This window comes from Pristis pectinata, chromosome 8, assembly GCF_009764475.1.
Source record: "Pristis pectinata isolate sPriPec2 chromosome 8, sPriPec2.1.pri, whole genome shotgun sequence".
In the NCBI taxonomy this organism is placed as follows: Eukaryota; Metazoa; Chordata; class Chondrichthyes; order Rhinopristiformes; family Pristidae; genus Pristis; species Pristis pectinata.
The window spans coordinates 92,423,252-92,442,199 of record NC_067412.1 but is presented as its reverse complement, the minus strand read 5'-3'; the positions used below and the strand labels follow the sequence as shown (position 1 = coordinate 92,442,199).

Below are 18,948 nucleotides of genomic sequence, written 5' to 3'. Positions count from 1 at the left end.
CTTCATGTTCCACAATCCACACTCTACACCCTGTACTCCATAAACCCCATCCTCCTTAGCTCACGTCCTACACCTAATTGCCCCATTTCCCTCACACCCTTCTTACTGTTGTATTATTTTGCAGTTTACAAATCCAAGTCATCCTTTGGCCAATTGAAACCAGAATTCGTTATTTATTCGCTTGCTGTTTGCAGGACTTTGCTGCAAGAATATTGGCTACTGTTAATTTTCAGGGGACACATTGGTGCAGTGGGTGGTGCTGCTGCCTCACAGCCCCAGTGGCCCTAGTTTAATCCTGACCTCTGGTGTTGCCTGCGTGGAGTTTGCACATTCTCATTGCATGGGTTTCCTCCAGGTGCTCCAATTTCCTCCCAAAGACATTGTGGTTAGTAGGTTAATTGGCTACTGGAAAATACCCTTAATGTAGGTGGGTGGTAGGGTGGAGCTTATGGGCATGTGAGAGAGAAGGGGTGACAGTGAATGGGATTGATGTGATTGAGAGCCAGCACAGACCTAATGAGCTGAATGGATTCCTTTTACGTCATAAGAAAATATATGACAAATGTTACATTACAGGCATGGTAGTGTAGCAGTTAGCGTAACGCTTTACAGCGCCAGCGACCCGTGTTCAAATCCAGCTACTGTCCGTAAGGAGTTTGTACGTTCTCCCCATGTCTGCATGGGTTTCCTCCGGGTGCTCCAGTTTCCTCCCACATTCCAAAGACGTACGGGTTAGGAAGTTGTGGGGATGCTATGTTGGTGCCGGAAGTGTGGCGACACTTGTGGGCTGCCCCCAGAACACTCTACACAAAATGTGCATTTCACTGTGTTGTTTTGATGTCCATGTGACTAATAAAGATATCTTATCTTATTGTATTGGTACTTGAGTGCAAAGTTTAGCTCTGAACCTTTTTGGAATAACCTAAGGATGTGACAGGTTCTATATAAATGTAATTTATTTCTTCCAACTCTATGCCCATACTAACAACAATCAACCAGGTTAATAAAAATTGAGACTCAGACATGGGTATCCAGCTGATGATCTATTGCTGTCAACTGCTTTTCATTAATTGACTTCATACAACTCATTGCCATACATCTGTCTTATGAGGATAGGTTAAGAGAAGGAGAATGAGAGGTGACTTGATAGAGGTGTACAAGATGATAAGAGGCATAGATCGAGTGGACAGTCAGAGACTTTTTCCCAGGGCGACAATGGCTAACATGAGGGGAAATAATTTTAAGGTGATTGGAGGAAGGTATAAGGCGGACGTCAGAGTTAAGTTTTTTTTTTACACAGAGTGGTGGGTGCATGGAACGCACTGCCAGCAGAGGTTGTGGGGGCAGATACATAAGGGGCATTTAAGGGACTCTTAGATAGACATATGAATGATAGAGAAATGGGAGGGCTATGTGGGAGGGAAGGGGTAGATAGATATTAGAGCAGGATAAAATGTCGGCACAACATCATGGGTCGAAGGACCTGTACTGTGCTGTAATGTTCTATATTCTATGTTCTATGTTCATTGCATAAGCCACTTGAACTGCTTTACATCATTTGATTTACTTCATTCAGCAAACTCATGTGTCATGTAACAAAGCCAAATCAAAATAAATGACAGCATTTAATTTGACACCTGTTAGAGGTTGGTAGTTAAGGTACAATAAAGCTGTAATTGCTGAATTGCATGAAGTGAAGTAATTTTACAGCCAATAACAACAGCAATAAAAATACACTCTTTTTACTGTTACTGGGTTGGAGATAAGTATTTAAAATGACGGAAAACAGGGAAGCAATTAATAATACAATGCTAGAGAAATGCCGGTGTTTTTTTTCCCCGATTGTCACTCTATGAAAATATTGCAGTGTTAGTTTATCAAATTGTTAACTAACATTAATAAAGAAACTTGGTTTTGATTACTGATAACTATTGGTGCTAGGTCTCTTTGGATATCGGATTACTTCAATGATAATTGCGACCACGCAGCATCTGGTAGGAATTTTTCTCTGATCATTGGTAATCTTTGCAATTGATGACTAGTGGATAGATCACCAATCAAGCTGAGGCTGTGAGAGGTCTCTATGAACTAACCACCTAGAATGACAGTGACAGATAAACTCAAAGTCAGAGTAGCTTGCACAACCTGATGCTTCAATTTATGCCAGGGTTTATTTTTCATTGACTTATTTCATACTGTGAAGACTTCTGTCTGTGTTCTGATTCTGCAGCCAGTGTGTCATTCTGCAAGTTTATATAAAGAATAATGATGGTATGGAAATGGGACTATGTACACCGGTTGATGCCTGCCATGAGATGTCAAGGCTTTGGTGTGGGTGTGGAGTGGGGACTCTTTTCATTGGAGTAAAGATGGTTAAAGGGATCAGAATTCTAAAGAGTAAATAAGCTATTCTCACAGTTAACCAGTGGAAACAGATACAAAACAATTGGCAAGAGAAGCAGAAGGGTAAGAACTTTTTAATGCACCAAGTTGTTCTGGAATGCACTGCCAGAAAGGGTGGTGGAAGCAGATTTAATAGTGATTATCAGAAATGTACTGTGGAGGAAGGATCTGCTGGGCCAGGGGGCATAAGGATAGGAATGGGACTAATTGGTTTTACTAGAAATTTATCCCCAGTTGCTAGTGCTATTTGTAGCAGGAATGTATTGCATTCTGCTTCTGAAGATTCAGATTTCTGTTTTCAGTGGAATGAATTTCAGAGGAAGAGTACAACAAGCTGACACTGCCAAGTGTCATGTTTAAATCATGGACAGGCAATGAATTCAAATTGCCAACACAGACACAATGGGCTGAATAATCTCTTCCTGTGTATGGGTCTGTGAGAAAATATACAGTCACAAAAAGTGATTGGACATGAGACACAAGAGACTGCAGATGCTGGAATCTGGAACAACACACAACATGCTGGAGGAACTCAGCGGGTCAGGCAGCATCTGTGGAGGGAAATGGACAGTCGATGTTTCGGGTCGAAACCCTTCATCTGGACTGCCAGATGTCATTGATTTCGCAGTCTAGAGGAAGGATCTCAACCCGAAACAGCAACCATCTATTTCCCTCCACAGATGCTGCCTGACCCAGTGAGTTCTATGAACATTTTGTGTGATATTGTTTCTGTAGATGACTGTGACCTTATGTTCCTGGTGTTTCTCTGACTTGATTTGGTTGCCTGCACTGTGCAAGGTGGCTGGTGCCCATGGAATTCCCTATCAACTGCTGGACATTCAGGGGGGCTCAGCTTGTACATGTCAGACAGCATCTGCAGTCAAAGACCATATGTGTTGCTTTGACAGTGCTGTGGGGTTTGCCTTTGGCACAGAATCTCTGCCTTCCTGAAAACCAATTTCACACCTCATGCTGCAAGAGCAAATGGGTACACAATGTGCACTGACTACACATTGCCCTCCAAGCCACATAGTATCCTGACTTGGAAATATATCATTGTCCCTTCACCGCCGCTGGGTCAAAATTGTGGAACTCCCTCCCTAACAGCACTGTGGGTGTACCCACACATCAACGACTGCAGTGGTTCAAGAAAGCAGCTCACCACCACCTTCTCAAGGGCAATAGGGGATTGGCAATTACATTAACATTTACCTCAACGGTGCTGAGCTCGAGAGGGTTGAAAGCTTCAAGTTCCCAGGAGTGAACATCACCAACAGCCTGTCCTGGTCCAACCACGTAGATGCCATGGCCAAGAAATCTAACCAGCACCTCTAATTCCTCAGGAGACTAAAGAAATTTAACACGTCCCTGTCGACCCTCACCAATTTTTATCGATGCACCAGAGAAAGCATCCTATCCAGATGCACCAGGGCTTGGTATGGCAACTGCTCTGCCTGAGACCGCAAAAAAGTGCAGAGAGTTGTGGACACAGGTCGGCACATCATGGAAACCAGCCTCCCCTCCATGGACTCTGTCTACACTTATTGCTGCCTTGGTAAAGCAGCCAACATAATCAAAGACCCCACCCAGCCTGGACATTCTCTGTCCTCACCCCTCCCATCAGGCAGAAGATACAAAAGCCCAAAAGCATCTACCACCAGGCTCAAGGATAGCTTCTATCTCGTCATTGTAAAACTATTGTACGGTCCCCTAGTATGAAAAGATGGACTCTTGACCTCACAATCTGCCTTGTTATGGCCTTGCACCTATTGTCTGCCCACACTGTACTTTTTCTGTAGCTTTAACACTTTATTCTGCATTCTGTTATTGTTTTTCCTTGTACTACCTTAACACACTGCTGTAATGAAATGATCTGTATGGATGGCATGCAAAAAACGTTTTTCACAGTACTTCGGTACATGTGACAATAATAAACCAATTTACCAATTTACATTACAATACTGTCTCGACTTACAAGTCCCACATCCTCTGAATGAACTAAAAAAAGATCTGTTGCAGCATAAAACAGGAATGTAAGAAAAGGAGTTGGCCATTAAAGCATGTCTTACCAGGTAAATATGGCAAAACCTGGTCCTGGAGAAATTGAAACAAATATGTAAGAAAGGGTATACTGGTGTGGTGTTTTATGTGCACAGCTTAGTTGGAGTAGAATTTTAAATTACCAAGAAAAAATAATTGATTGTTTGTCTGGTTTGTCAGATTATACACCAGGCAGCCACTTGCACTCAAAACAAGGCAGATCATCAGTTGCCTCTTCATTTTTAAGATATTTAATATACTTATTTGTTAGTCACATGTAGATTGAAACACACAGTGAAATGCGTCTTTTTGCATTACTGAGAATGTGCTGGGGGCAGCCCGCAAGTGTCGCCACTCTTCCGGCGCCAACATAGCATGCCCACAACTTCCTAACCTGTACGTCTTTGGAATGTGGGAGGAAACCGGAGCACCCAGAGGAAACCCACACAGACATGGGGAGAACGTACAAACTCCTTACAGAGAGTGGTGGGAATTGAACCTGGGTCGCTGGTGCTGTAATAGCATTACGCTAACCGCTACACTACTGTGCCGCCCTATTTGCAGAGAAATGCCCACTCTTATTGAAAATCCATTTGCTCCTACTATAGTGACCACCAGACAAGTGGGAAATCACCATCCTGGCAATTGTCCCACTGGTCCAGAAGTTGCCGTCAGCGATGAACTGAGAGAGTTTGCTGCTACCCTCAAAAAACTTGCAACATAACTTCTCTCTGTGGCAAGAACTCACTCTTTTCTGATGTCAGTTGCTGTTGGATGTCAGTTCCCAAAGATGCCCAGCAGGCGCTATGTAAATGCAAGCCTTTCTCTCCCTCTGCCTTCTTTCCTTACTTTAATTCTGTTACTCTATTGTAATGACACTTCATAACTTGCCATACTTTTGCCTCTCCCTACACCACAGGAATCTTCCTACTTATTTGCCATTATACGGGAAGAGCTGATTTTCCAACATTTCCTCAGCTCCTCCACCAAAGTTACAATGGCTGGAATTTCATCCCGGGATTGTCTGCACAATCAGAGAGGGGCACGAGTGAGGGAATGGGGTGGGGAATGAGGTGTGCTGCACACAGCCTTTCACATTGCTAGCTTGCCCCACCAAAGTCAACCATATAAATGCTCCCCTGCTGTGGTTCTAGTTGGGGTATTGCACAGAAAACATCCTTTACATCCCTACCATGAAAATCACGTCAGGAACAGTTAACGTTCAAATTTTTCGTGTGTGTGAGATGTAACCACCCAGAATGACCATTATTAGATTTCACTCCAAAAAAAATGATTCATTTTCAATAGCATACAGTGAGAAAAAGCAAATGAGTTTCTAGGCAGAGGTAGGGTAAGGAATAATACTTATTGATGTCATCTCCTAGGACACCCCCAGTCAGATCAATGTGATCCTGTGGAGATCAAATGCTCCAATAGCCACAGGCTTTCAGTTCCACATAGCCTGAATCTTCAATCAGAATGAACCTCACTCTTGGGCAACCATCTGCTGGAGGAACTCAACAGGTCGATCAGCATCTGTGGGGGGAGGAAGGAATTGTCGACATTTCGGGTCAAAACCCTGCATTGAGACTATTCCTTTCCTCCCACAGATGCTGCTCAACCCACTGAGTTCCTTCAGCAGATTGTTTGTTGCTTCAGATTGCAGCATCTGCAGTCTCTTGCATCTCACTTTTGAGCATATATTTTCCAATGAAGAATTGTATATGTTTTCCGGCTTGAGTGAATTTCCTCAAATCCCTCCAAAGCAATATTCCTGTAGTTTATAGCCTATCATTATACTCTGGTGGGCCATGAAGCATGGGGATCAGAATGGAACTAATTGGATTTCTAAGAAACTTATCTCAGTTGGAAGAGCTATATAGTAGCAAAAATGAGACTATTGAGCCCAATATTGGTAAAATTTAACTGGAGTGGTTTCCATTTGACTTCCTCATGGTACTCACCTTCAGAGTACCTTATCCCACATGAGCCAAAGCCCAGACTAAAGAGCTCCTGCACTGCCCTACAACTGGGAGGAGGGGATACTTGCCCCCATAAGAGGCAAGTAATGGAGCAGAAAATGTCTATAATTTGATCCTTCACTCCAGGTTGTTGCAGGAGCTGCCAAGAGCAGACCCAAACCCAACATTTTGGATTCAGAAAATGCTGGAAACACTCAGCGGGTCAGGCAGCATCTGTGGAGAGAGAAACAGAGTCAACGTTTCAGGTCAAAAACCCTTCATCAGAAAACTGGGAAAGTGAGAAAACAAGTTAATGAAATAAGTTTGTTATAAGTTAACTGTTCGGCTCTTTTCCCAGTTCTAATGGAGCGTCTTTGAGCTAAAACATTAACACAATTTCTCTTTCCACAGACACCACCTGACCTGCTGAATATTTCCAGCATTTTATGTTTTTATTTCAGATTTCCAGCATTTGAAGCTTTTTTGATTTTCACTTCAGAGAATCCTACAATCCAGTGATCACTCTCTCACACTATTTTAATTATTGTATTGATATGTTAAGATTTTTTTGTTGAGTATTATATGTTGATGAGGACATTTTTGTTAAGTAAGAAACTTAATTGAAGGGCCTTTTATTTTTGGTGCAGAGAAACTTCAAGACTAAATGTAAGGAAGTTAAGTAAATTAGACAATAATATTCAGGTAAAGGGTTAGTAGAGCCTAAAGGTTTGAAGTTTTAAGGGAATGAATAACAATAGATGGTATAATTGACCTTAGTTTTAACCCAGTAGGATGAAGAAAAGATGCTCAGTGACTTAGTTGGAAAAGGAAAAAGGCATTCATATTAACCGGAGATGCATAAGTTGTAATGTAAAGTGACATGTAAAATAAAATTTTACAATAACTCGAGACAAAGGTAAATGAACATAGAATTTTTTTTACATTTAAAATTTCCTGGTTTTAGAATATTGACATCAGTAAACATCATATTAGATAAAGAAAAGATGACAACTGTTAAACGCTGCTAAAAAGATGTTGCAAGCAGTACTTTTTGATGGGCATGTTGCTATCAGAGCAAGGCAGTGGAAGTGGCGGAGATTGTATTACTGGGGCTGAGCCTGCAACAGTGTGAGGAAGTAGGGTATCAGAAAATAGCCCTCACCATTGCTATCTTTCTGGATTCTCTGGAGCAACTGTCTCAGCTCAGCTCTGACAGCTTGGCATCTTTCATCCTGGAGAGTTAGACGAGAGTCTCCGAACAATGAACATCTGGGTTCTTCTTTCAATGATTACTGTCCTCCGTGCAACTAATGCTTTATAGGGAGAGCACAGCTTGTAACTTTCACTCAAAGATGGCCCTCGCCAATACAGTGCCTTTCTTCTCTTATTCTGCCATCAAATTTTAAGTTGAAGAAAAAATTTGATTTCAGACAGCACCTTTCATGGGGCAAAAAGCTTTAATAATCATTCATTTATTTTCCAATTTTCTATGCTGACACTTCCCTGAAACACCCTGGGATTTTTTTAACCATGTTAAAGGTGCTATATAAATGCAAGTTGTAGTACCAACTAGGTAAAGCATGTGAATCAAACTGACTGCAGTCAGAACAGAGTGCAAAAGGGAATTAGCTTAACTCTTTCCTACCATCCTGAATAGAATTAATAGATTTTAGCAGTGATAATGTCAACATTTTTGGTACTTATCCTGCACATGGGGCAGAATACAAGGCATCACAAAAACATATTTTAATTTCAGCCAGACTCATGTGAGTGGCGTGTCACTGCAATGCTATAACATAACCCTTTAAGCTTACTTTACAGATATGTTCAAATGTTGAGTTCCATGGTTAATTATATCCTATATGAGTCAGTGTCTCTCCTGACATGAGATCTGAATGCAATCCCCTGAGGTAGAAATTCATTGTGTCCATTAGACAGCCGAACATGAGCATAGAAAGCAAGTCTGAATGATGAGGTCTGAGGCTCCACAGAAACTGGATACTTGGATTTCATTTCATTAACAGAAGGTAAGCTCCCAGTCCTCTAGCAGTGGCCTTCAGGCAAGTGGTCTGAGGAGGAAAGATGAGTGGGTGGGAGTGAGGTGAGTGGGGGGGGGGGGGGTGGTGCTTTCTGCCAATCCTGTGCCGGCTGTGGCCCTCACAGACGCAATACAGCTCGGGGAGAGAGAGAATGCAAACCTTTTGTTGGCTTATAAAACTAAAAGAAGCCCAGGGATGAGTGCCCCTGATTTACAATATGAAAATGACCTATAATCTCATTAAGCAACACAAGATGCTGGAGGAACACAGCGAGTCAGGCAGCATCTGTGGAGGGAAATGGTGGATGTTTTGGGTCAAGGCCCTTCATCTGGACTGAAGGGTCTCAATCCGAAACTTTGACTGTCCATTTCCCTCCACAGATGCTGCCTGACCCACTGAGTTTTTTATTGTAAACTTCATTTACAGCAGGGTAACAGGCCCTTCCAGCCCAAAAAGTCCACGCCACCCATTTTAAACCCATGTTAACCTATCTGTACATCTTTGGAATGTGGGAGGAAACCGGAGCACCCGGAGGAAACCCACACAGACGTGGGAAGATGTACACTCACAGACAGCAATGGGAATTGAACCCCGATCGCTGGCACTGCAATAGCGTCACACTAACCGCTACACTACTGTGTTGCCCATTCCTCCAGCATCTTGTGTTTTGCTCCCAATTCCAGTATCTGCAGTCTCTTGTATCACCTCCTTAAGACTGCCATCAGGATGCCTGAACAAAATCACTCAACACAATAAGGTACTTCAATTGTATTAAGGTCCCATGTTTTCTACTCATTGGATTAAATGCTCTTAATTTTTTTTAAAAAGGGGTGAACTTAAGGTAGAAACGCAAATGCAAAATATCAGGTATCAAGCAGTGGTTATGGAAGAGGTATATGATCACTGCATGAAGACTGAAAATTACAACTGCTTGGGAGAAGATAAAATGCTAATTTCTTAAATACTTGGTGAAATTATCACATACAATTAACTTTGACCTCACCCTAGCAGAAGAGTTAACATATGCATATTTATTTCAAGGAATTTCCCAAAGCTTTTGCAAACCAGCTATATTCATTGGTCAGTTTCAAATTCTGTGCCTTTTCATTTGTGAGATATAATCATTGATGGTGAATCACACAGAGATATAACACCTTTAGCCCATCAACCATCAAGTGTCCACTTACACCAATTAACTTACTAGAGCACCTGGAGGAAACCCACACAGTCAAGGAAGAATGAGCAAAATCCACACAGACAGCACCAGAGGTCAGGATTGAACCCGGATAACTGGAGCTGTGAGATAAAGCTCCACTAGCTGCACCAATCTGTGACTCCAGCATTTATTAACCAGTCCTAGCTACCCTTGAGGATAGCAGTGGCAAGCCACCTTGGAGTACTGTGAGGAAGGTACTCCAATAGAATTGCTCCAGTACAATCATGAAGACTGCACACCAGCAGCTCTCCTTCATTAGGAGTTTGAGGAGATTTGGTGTATCACCAAAGACTTGCACATTTCTACAAATGTACGGGGGAGAGCATTCTGACTGGTTGCATCACCGCCTGGTATGGAGACTCCAATACACAGAATCGCAAGAGGCTGCAGAGAGTTGTAGACTCAGCCAGCTCCATCACGGGCACAACCTTCCCCACCATTGAGAACATCCTTAAGAGGCAGGGCCTGAAGAAGGCGGCATCCATCATTAGGGACCCTCACCATCTGTGACATGCCCTCTTCTCATAACTACCATGGGGGAGGAGGTAGAGGAGCCTGAAGACTCACATTCAACAATTCAGGAACAGCTTCTTCCTCTCCACCATCAGATTTCTGAATGGTCTACGAATCTTACCTCATAACTGCTTTTTTTCTTGCACTAATTATTTTGTAATTTATAGTAATTTTATGTCTTGCACTGTACTGCTGCTGCAAAACAACAAATTTCACGTTATATAATAGATAATAAACCTGATCCAGTGAAGATGAATAAATAGGAATGTGTTCAAGTCAGGATGGTGTGCAACTTGGAGGGAGTTCCTGACTGGTTGTATTCCCATGCTCTGCTGGCTCTAGACCTTCCAGAAGATTGAGGGTGTAGAAGATACTGCTCATTTAACCTTGCTGAGTTGGTGCAGTGCATTTATGGATGGAATATATTGCAATCACTGTGTGCCAGTATTGGAAGGAGTGAATGGTTCCATTTCAAAATTAAACCTCTGAAGTTCAGGAGACTGTTTCCTTGATTGGCAGAGAGCTAACTTCTGGGAGAATAGAAATATTAATATTTTTTCCATAACCATCTGAAGGTTCATTGCCTGCAGCCTCAAATATATGATGGTCCCACAAATGATTCTGTCAGGACATAACCCAAGTAAGTGGAGCCTGTGACTCCACCCTACAAGGCAAATGATGGCTGGGTTTACGTGGAGGGACAGGAGCCTTGACAACACCTCCATGTTAATCCTGTGTTTCCGCGCAATGTGTGATTCTGGGCGGGCAAGGAGCTTGGAGCTCCAGACGCAAAGGGATACCTGGAGTGATCGTGGCCTAATTGATTCAGTTATTGGAGGCTTGGACAACTCACCAGGACAGGCAAGTGAGCACCAAAAGGGCCAGATACCAGGGGAAATTGGATGCCAGAGATGAAAGTGCCAGAATACGACTTGCTCCTGTTGAACCCCTGCAACATGATGTCCTTCTAATGACTTCACAATATCAGGTGTGGTTGGCAAGTACTGGGACAAACTAAGCATGGTCGCAGTGGTGGTGACTTCATGAAGTTCAGGTCCCACTTCTGCCAATAACCTTTAATCACAGTTTTTAACTCTCAGTTTATCAACTATTGCTGAACATGACATGTAACAGAGACCAGTATGAGATCTCGCAGTAAGCATTCCTAACACAGAGCAATTCAGGCCCTGTAGACATGAACGTTTCACCTCACACATCTGTGAAATTTGAATGAATATATTGTTGCCTGGATAATGAAGTTAGTTAGGATGCCATTCCACATGACTAGACTTTTGACTTTGGTTCTTACATCTGTTCAATCGATCTCAAAAACTCCCTGTAATGTTTCCTGACCAAGAGACTACAGACAGCTCAACATCCCTTCCAGCATACTTCAGTTTTAACAGGGAAACCAGGTCAAGCTCCTAGCGCAGGGCACAACAAATTCAAAGGAGCGAAAGAGGACAAGTCAGGAAGTTGCTAATACCATTACATACAAGTTTGTGCCCATTGTTTTAAACTGAACTAGACTGAGGAAGAAACAACCTGTTCATTGCCAGCAGCACAAGACTGAGTCTCAACTGGAAGTATTCACTGCTGTACATCCAGTTCTACAGATGTCAATAAGCAGCATGACTGGGAGATTAAGCAGAAAGAATGTTGAACAGAGAGGAAGAAGATGTGGAAAGTTCTCATGAAATATCCTTGACCTGAAGAATTAACTCTCTTTCTCTCACCACAGATGCTGCCTGGCCTGCTGAGGATTTTCTGCGTTTAAATCAAAGTGCACGTTTACAAACTATTGACATGACTAACCCCACTTTACAAGCTTAAAAACTCCTCACTTCTGCTTTGATTAGATGTCGGGGCCTTTTCTATTGAAGTCAAATCACAAAAGCAAGATTAGCCCAGTCAAACCTTAAATGCAACTGAATGCATCACAGCTTGGTATGGCAACTCCTCTGCCTAGGACCGCAAGAAACTACAGAGAGTTGTGGACACAGCCCAGCGCGTCATGGAAACCAGCCTCCCCTCCATGTACTCTGTCTATACCTCTCGCTGCCTTGGTGAAGCAGCCAGCATAATCAAAGACCCCACCCACCCAGGTCATTCTCTCTCCTCTCCCATCAGGCAGAAGATACAGGAGCCCCAGGGCGCATACCAACAGGCTCAAGGACAGCTTCTATCCCACCATGATAAGACTATTGAACGGTTCCCTTATACGATGAGATGGACCCTTGACCTCACAATCTACCTTGTTTGACCTTGCACCTTATTGTCCACCTGCACTGCACTTCCCTGTAGCTGTGACACTTGACTCTGTATTCTGTTATTGTTTTTACCCTGTACCACCTCAATGCACTCTGTACTACCTCAATGTACTGTGTAATGAATTAATATGTACAAACAGTATGCAAGTTTTTCACTGTACCTCAGTACAAGTGACAATAATAAACCAATACCAAAAATATTTTCCTTCATTTAATTAGACTAAGACTTGTCTGTATCTCGGTTACATTTACATGTCTTCCAAATTTCACAGCTCTCATTTTCAAATTGTCCCCTTACTCTTGAAGTGACTACCCAGTAGAAATTGTTTATGCCTGTACATCCCCCTGAATGCACTATCAGGCTAAAATCTTACAGGGGACCTTCCCTCCTGAAAAGATTCAAATACCTTGGATTAATTGCAAGCTCATAATTTCAGATGGAGCCATAAAGAGTGGTTCTAAATCAACACAACTTCATCCTCAGATAGTTTTTTTATCCAAACACTTCAATTACTTAGCTTTAAGCTGGAATAAGACCCTGAATTTAATATATTTCATATCTCCAATTTATTCCACCGATGTATTTATTCCCTCGCACCAACAGGTGTTGAAGACTCATGCAACAATCTGTACTTCTCCATAATACAAGCTTAAAAGAGATTGCTTGTATTTTACTTTTAAAAACAAGTTTACAATGTACATTATATAAGAGGCTATTGTCTTGCAACACAAAGTTCCACGGAGTTGGGAATGTGAGTCAAATCTACATTAATCACATTGTATTAAATATTAAAACAGTAAATCCTGATTATGCCTCTCAGGATGACCAAAGATATAACCTATAACTGTGTTTATAGTTCACTTTAATCACAGCACACATTCTTTTCTCATCTTCCCAACATCAGAGTTTACCGTCCAATCTCAGATGCTGTGCATATAAAAGTTATTAAATATAATTAATAATCCTTTTAATCACTGTAATTAGGAGATGGGCATTTAGTAAACTATCAGCTTACAGCTTCTCATGGGTTTGGAGGGCTTCACACAATTTGGACATGCCACCAGTGCAGCTTCCTCCCATGAGTTCCTCCGTGGTCCAGCATTTATCCCCCTTAACAAAGAAGATACAGTCAGTGTGATGCGAGGCTTGGAGGGGAACATGCAGCTGGCGGTGTTCCTTTGGGCCTATTGTCCTGTTCTGTCTCATTGGTAGAGGCCATAGCATTGGGAGGATCTGTCAGAGTAGTTTTGTTAGTTACAGCAGTACACCTTACAGATGGTACACACTGCAACCACAGTTTACCAGTGGTGGAGCGACTGAATGTTTAGGGATTCCAATCAAGTGGGTCACTTTGTCCTGGATTGTGTCAAGCTTCTTGAATGTTATTGGAGCTGCATTCATCCAAGCATGCAGATAGTATTCCATCACATTCCTGACTTGCGGGTGATGGAAAGCCCTTGGGGTGTCAGGAAGGGAGCCACTCGCTGCGGGATGCATGGTCTCTGAGCTGCTCTTGTAGTCCAGTTGAGTTTCTGGTCAATAGTATTCTCCGGGATATTGATGGTTTGAGACCAGGTGATGTTAATGCTATTGAGCATCAAGGGGAGGTGGTTAGACCATCTCTTGTTAGAGATGGCCATTGCCTTGTACTGTCTAAAGGAACAATGTCTTAGGGATGGGATGACCTTTATTAACCTTAATCAACTTCCTTTGTGTAATGTATGACTCTAGCCATTGGAACATTTTCCTTTCAATTTCCCCTTGATACCAATTGACCAGTTTGACCAGGGCACTATGTGTCGGGACTATGAGTTGATCAGTTCTACCAGAGCTGTCATAAGTAGACGATTCTGCAACAGGTAGAGACATCTATTTATAGCACAATCTTTGTGATGGTTCGCTCACTATCTACCAGAGGGTGGTGAATCTGTGAAATTTGTTGCCGCAGAGGGTGGTGGAGGCCAAGTCATTGGGTGATAGGTTTGTGATTGTTAAGGGGGTTATGGGGAGAAGGCAGGAGAATTAGGTTGAAATAACAAAATCAGCCATGATTGAATGGCAGAGCAGACTCAATGGGCCAAATGGCCTAATTCTGCTCCTGTATCTTATGGTTTCAGAGGCCCAATCTGGCAGCAATGTGCTTCAGGACTGAGCCACTTCATCACTGGTGGGCCATTCATGGTGATAGACATTTAAGTTCCCTCACCCAGAATACGTTCAATGCCATTGCTACTTTTAACACTTTATCCAAGTGTCGTTCGACGTGGAGGGGAACCAATTCATCAGTCTGCGGAGGGCAAAGATACAATTGAATGCCTTGTAAGGCCAGTTCAGAGGGTAGGTAAGAGTCAATTACTTAACACTATGCAGAAGAAAATATTTCTCTTGTTCTGTGTGAAATAGGTTTCAAGTACGACAAAGCACTTTCTCAAAATACAAACCCTTGCTCCTTCTGCCTTACAGAAAACATCAAGTCTCCTCCTTTCCGTTACAATCAAATCAATCATGGGCTGTAGATTGCAGAGGCATAAAATACATTATTTGGGGTAAATCTACTAATTTTGGGCTTGACACCATGAAGTTTCTTCTTAACTTTAAAAAAGGAAATCTCAATCCCTTGTGTGTTTCACGTTTATTCTGGAATAGTTTCAGAAAGTTCAGTCCTATACTGGGAAACCAAGATTATACATCTGTCTGTTCCACTTGTTCTTCACCAATATTTCAAGCAATAAGAAAATACTAATTGTTTTTTTTGCATTCTTCAAAATCACCCACAGTTCTGATGAGTGAAATGAACATGCTGTCCAGGTAAAAATCAGCATTTAAGATTTCTTTATGGATATTACAGAAACACTGGTTGGAAGAGACATCAATACAGGAAAAAAACATATCACTTTGGAAAAAAATTTTATAATCATGCAGTATAGTGTTTTTGTTTCATTAATCCATTGAAACTGCAGTTCATATGTACATCAGGAAACTTCGTGTGTACGTCTAAAATATTATTCCTTTTTTTCCCCATTTGAAACGACAAACTGGAATCTTGTAAGTCAAATCATAAACTTCTGATAAAATAACAAGTGTTTGTTAGCAAGGTATGTTCAGATAATCCTCTGAATGGTAGTGATTTGATATTCATATTTATTAAACTTTCATGTAAATTAAGATTTTCATAGATCAAATGACAGTGTGGGAATAATAACCCTGGGATCTATAGATTTATATATTTAATACAACTTGGACATTCAACCCATACACTTGACAATGCTTTATATGACATCCTAATTACAGACTCTTACAGATGTTCAGAGATTGTCAGTAGCTTTAATAAACTTTAAATGTACTCAATTATTTTTTTTAAACTGTAATATCAGAACTAGAGCCCTGTCAACTATTTTGGAAATACAAAATGCTCTTGATAATCGAAGTTTTGACACAGTTTGTATGAAGCTCCACGAAGTAAAATTCCCTGGGACTAAAATGCTGAAGGAGGGTAGTATGCAAACAAATTGGAACATTTTTTTTCTATTGCAGACCAAGGAATTGTACTTGTTTATTTAGAAACCTGCGATTAGTACTGGGACGGTCAGGAACTTTCTGCTGTTGTTTAGAAAAGTTAGAAGACTCTCCTTCATGCTGAATCATTTCATTATCAAAACAAGGAATATAAACATTGAGCTGAAGAATCCGTACTGTTCTTATCCAGGCATTAACGTAATATGTGCAAAATTGAATAAAATAATGCTAAAGGTCGCAGAATTTCAAACTTAATTGTGTTACGCCCATAGCCAATTTACACTTGGATATCAGTAATCTTTTGCTTGGTATGAAAACCAACTCCTGAAATCTCCCCATCCCCAAATCTGGCAGTGATCCTGTCTCAGGATGACAACTTCCTACCAACTGTGCACATTGGATATGATGCCCGCGCATTTAACACAAGAATCACCCATAAACACTCGTCCAGGTTGTTTTACCTACTGCTGTTGCAGAGCTGAAGCCATGTAACTGTACATTACTCTGCCACTATATTTGGTTAGCTAAACAGAGAGTAAACAGCAGTCTATTGAAGTCAATTACAAAGACAAAGCATTAAGTCAGTCACCTTATCTTCCCAGTTTACAAAGTTGAAGTGCGGTTAATTTCTTGGCAATCCCTTCCTACTTGTGATGCTGAAGCACAGACTCTGAGTTACAGGGTATGGATTACTTTTCCCGCCATTCACTTAGGTTGCCAGCTGCCCCAGTGCCCATGCTGAATTACTACCAATCTCTTCCGCAAAACTAACTAGAGCTGAAGGCTATGTATGAATTCCAAATCACGTCCTGACCCACGAGACGCCCTACTCCAAGAAATTCTGGGTTGGTTCTGACCTGCTGCTGTGCCCTTGCAATGTCAACAAATCGATTGTGCAGGAAATATTGACACCAATTCAAAACTCAAAGATCAGGGATACTGTGGGTGAAGTGTCAGAAGCTAATTTTGCCATTCCAGGAAATATTGCCACATCATACTGTAAAGCCTACCGGCAACAACTACTAGTGGTCACAGCCCAGAATGTACAGCATGCAAAGTATTGCAGGAATGTTGCTGCTGACTTCTTTATACTGCCAGTCACATAGCTCTGCACAGATACACTCGCACCAGGTGTCACATAGCTGCTCACTATAAGGAAAGATTCCATTCAACATTATTAGATTTCCTCTGGGACCTTCTGGGGCTTCTCACAGGCTGGAGTTATCCTGTGGCTGGTGAGATTTGCCTTCTCTTGAGGGTTACACACATTGTCTGCCATGTGGCAGACAGTCACATCAGGTTTTAACTCCGAAATTGAACTGCCACATTTGTAACACTATACCATTGAAAGTACTTTACATTGGCAGCTCAACAATACCCTCAAACTTATTTTTGGAGCTTAGTCTACCATTAAGTGTAAATCTTGTAAAGTTTTATTGTTCAGTCCTGCGCCATCTTTAACAGATACATAAGTAACTGTATCAAACCAGATACCTGCTGTTCCTATCAACTGTACACAAGTCAAATACCTTTTCTTAACAGATGGATTATACAATTGCATTCCTTATTTTGTTGTTCACTAAAGCCTTGCTTTAGAGATTTAAATGTTAATCCTTCACATTTTTGATGTTTGAATCTGATTAAAAATCCAAAGACGTCTGCACAATATATTGTTACTTTAAAAATAATTCACTGTCAGATAATTACCAAAAAAAAGGTATGGCAGCTCGAACAAAAGGAAATTATTTCAACCACTTTGGCATCTAACACTTTTTGGAAACTATTTCCAACAAGCCGGTCACTTTTCCTTTCATTGTACTTTAAGATTGTTTCTTGTTATTTTACGTTAGTGTCAACTGTTAGTTTATTACGATACAGATATATGAATATACACTATTGGTTTATGATAAACCCTGAGTTTGTATTTATTGGACAAAACAATCTGGCCTGGAGTATTAGTGAAAATGTGCGTTGTAATTTGTTATAAGATTATACAAACTAATCGGGAATAACGCAATCTGTTATGCTCCGCTGTTTGCATTCTGTCTTTTCAGTTGATCTGTGGTAAAGTCGATTGCATTTCTAAATTCCTAATTTACTTTTACTAAATTATTTTGCGCTTCCTGTAGATAATTCACAACACCGCGGAAAGTGTTTTTTCTTCGCTTACGGGATTGTTCTCTCTAAATGAATCGTCAAACAACAAAATAATCGCTCTCTCTCATCAACGTGTCGATATCCTTCTGGCTGTAAACTACAACACAACATCGAACTACAACATAACTGATCCGCACTTAAACCCTTCACTGGGTTTTGCCAAATACACACGCCACGACTTTCCTTATTTACTTAAGGAGTTTGTAAGGATTAGAGAAACAAAAGGATTGTTTTTTTTAATGCCCATTTCTTGTAACCGATTTCACCTGACACTCAACCCCTTTTGTGCCAATTCGACTGTCACCCAAGTATTTCCAAACTCCACGCCTTACTTCACCGTCCGCGAGTCCCGCACTCATGTGAAGGCATTCACATCGCCAGCGATCACCTGGCGCCCAATGTTTGATAAGACCTCCCAACTTTCACAAGCAAGGCTCTGCCTTACCAGGGTTCCTCAGTTTCCTGTTCCTGAAGACCGAGATGATGACCAGCACATTCCCCAGGATGTCCACCACGATGGTGAAGATCAGGACCGCGGCCAGCGCCGTGGTGACTCCAACCTCGGCCGTTGGAGTCCGCTCGGACGCCCAGGAGACTGACTCCGAGCAGTTCCCATCTTCCGACATCTCCGCTGCTTTGCATTCGACCTCCGACCTTCAGTGGACAAAGCCGGCCCCTTGGGCGCGCCTTGGGTCAAGCTGCCTGACAGTCTCCCCCAGATCACCCCATCGCGCTCGCTCGGTCCATCAAAGTTCACCCGCTTCGAGCATCATCGCGTTGTGCCAAAGTCCTCGCTGCAGACTTATTTTATGTGCTGCCTTGCGTTTGCGCT

The 18,948-nt window shown here is 41.8% G+C and overlaps 1 protein-coding gene across 1 annotated transcript in view; it reads right to left on the bottom strand.

Moving 5' to 3' along the window:
• Positions 1 to 18,742, bottom strand: part of LOC127573823 (melatonin receptor type 1B-like) — a 110,900-nt gene extending 92,158 nt beyond the window's left edge. The window contains exon 1 of the mRNA XM_052022332.1: positions 18,562 to 18,742. Within this exon, the coding sequence (XP_051878292.1) occupies positions 18,562 to 18,742 (181 nt within the window). The remainder of the gene's footprint in view (positions 1 to 18,561) is intronic.
• Positions 18,743 to 18,948: the final 206 nt, after the last annotated feature.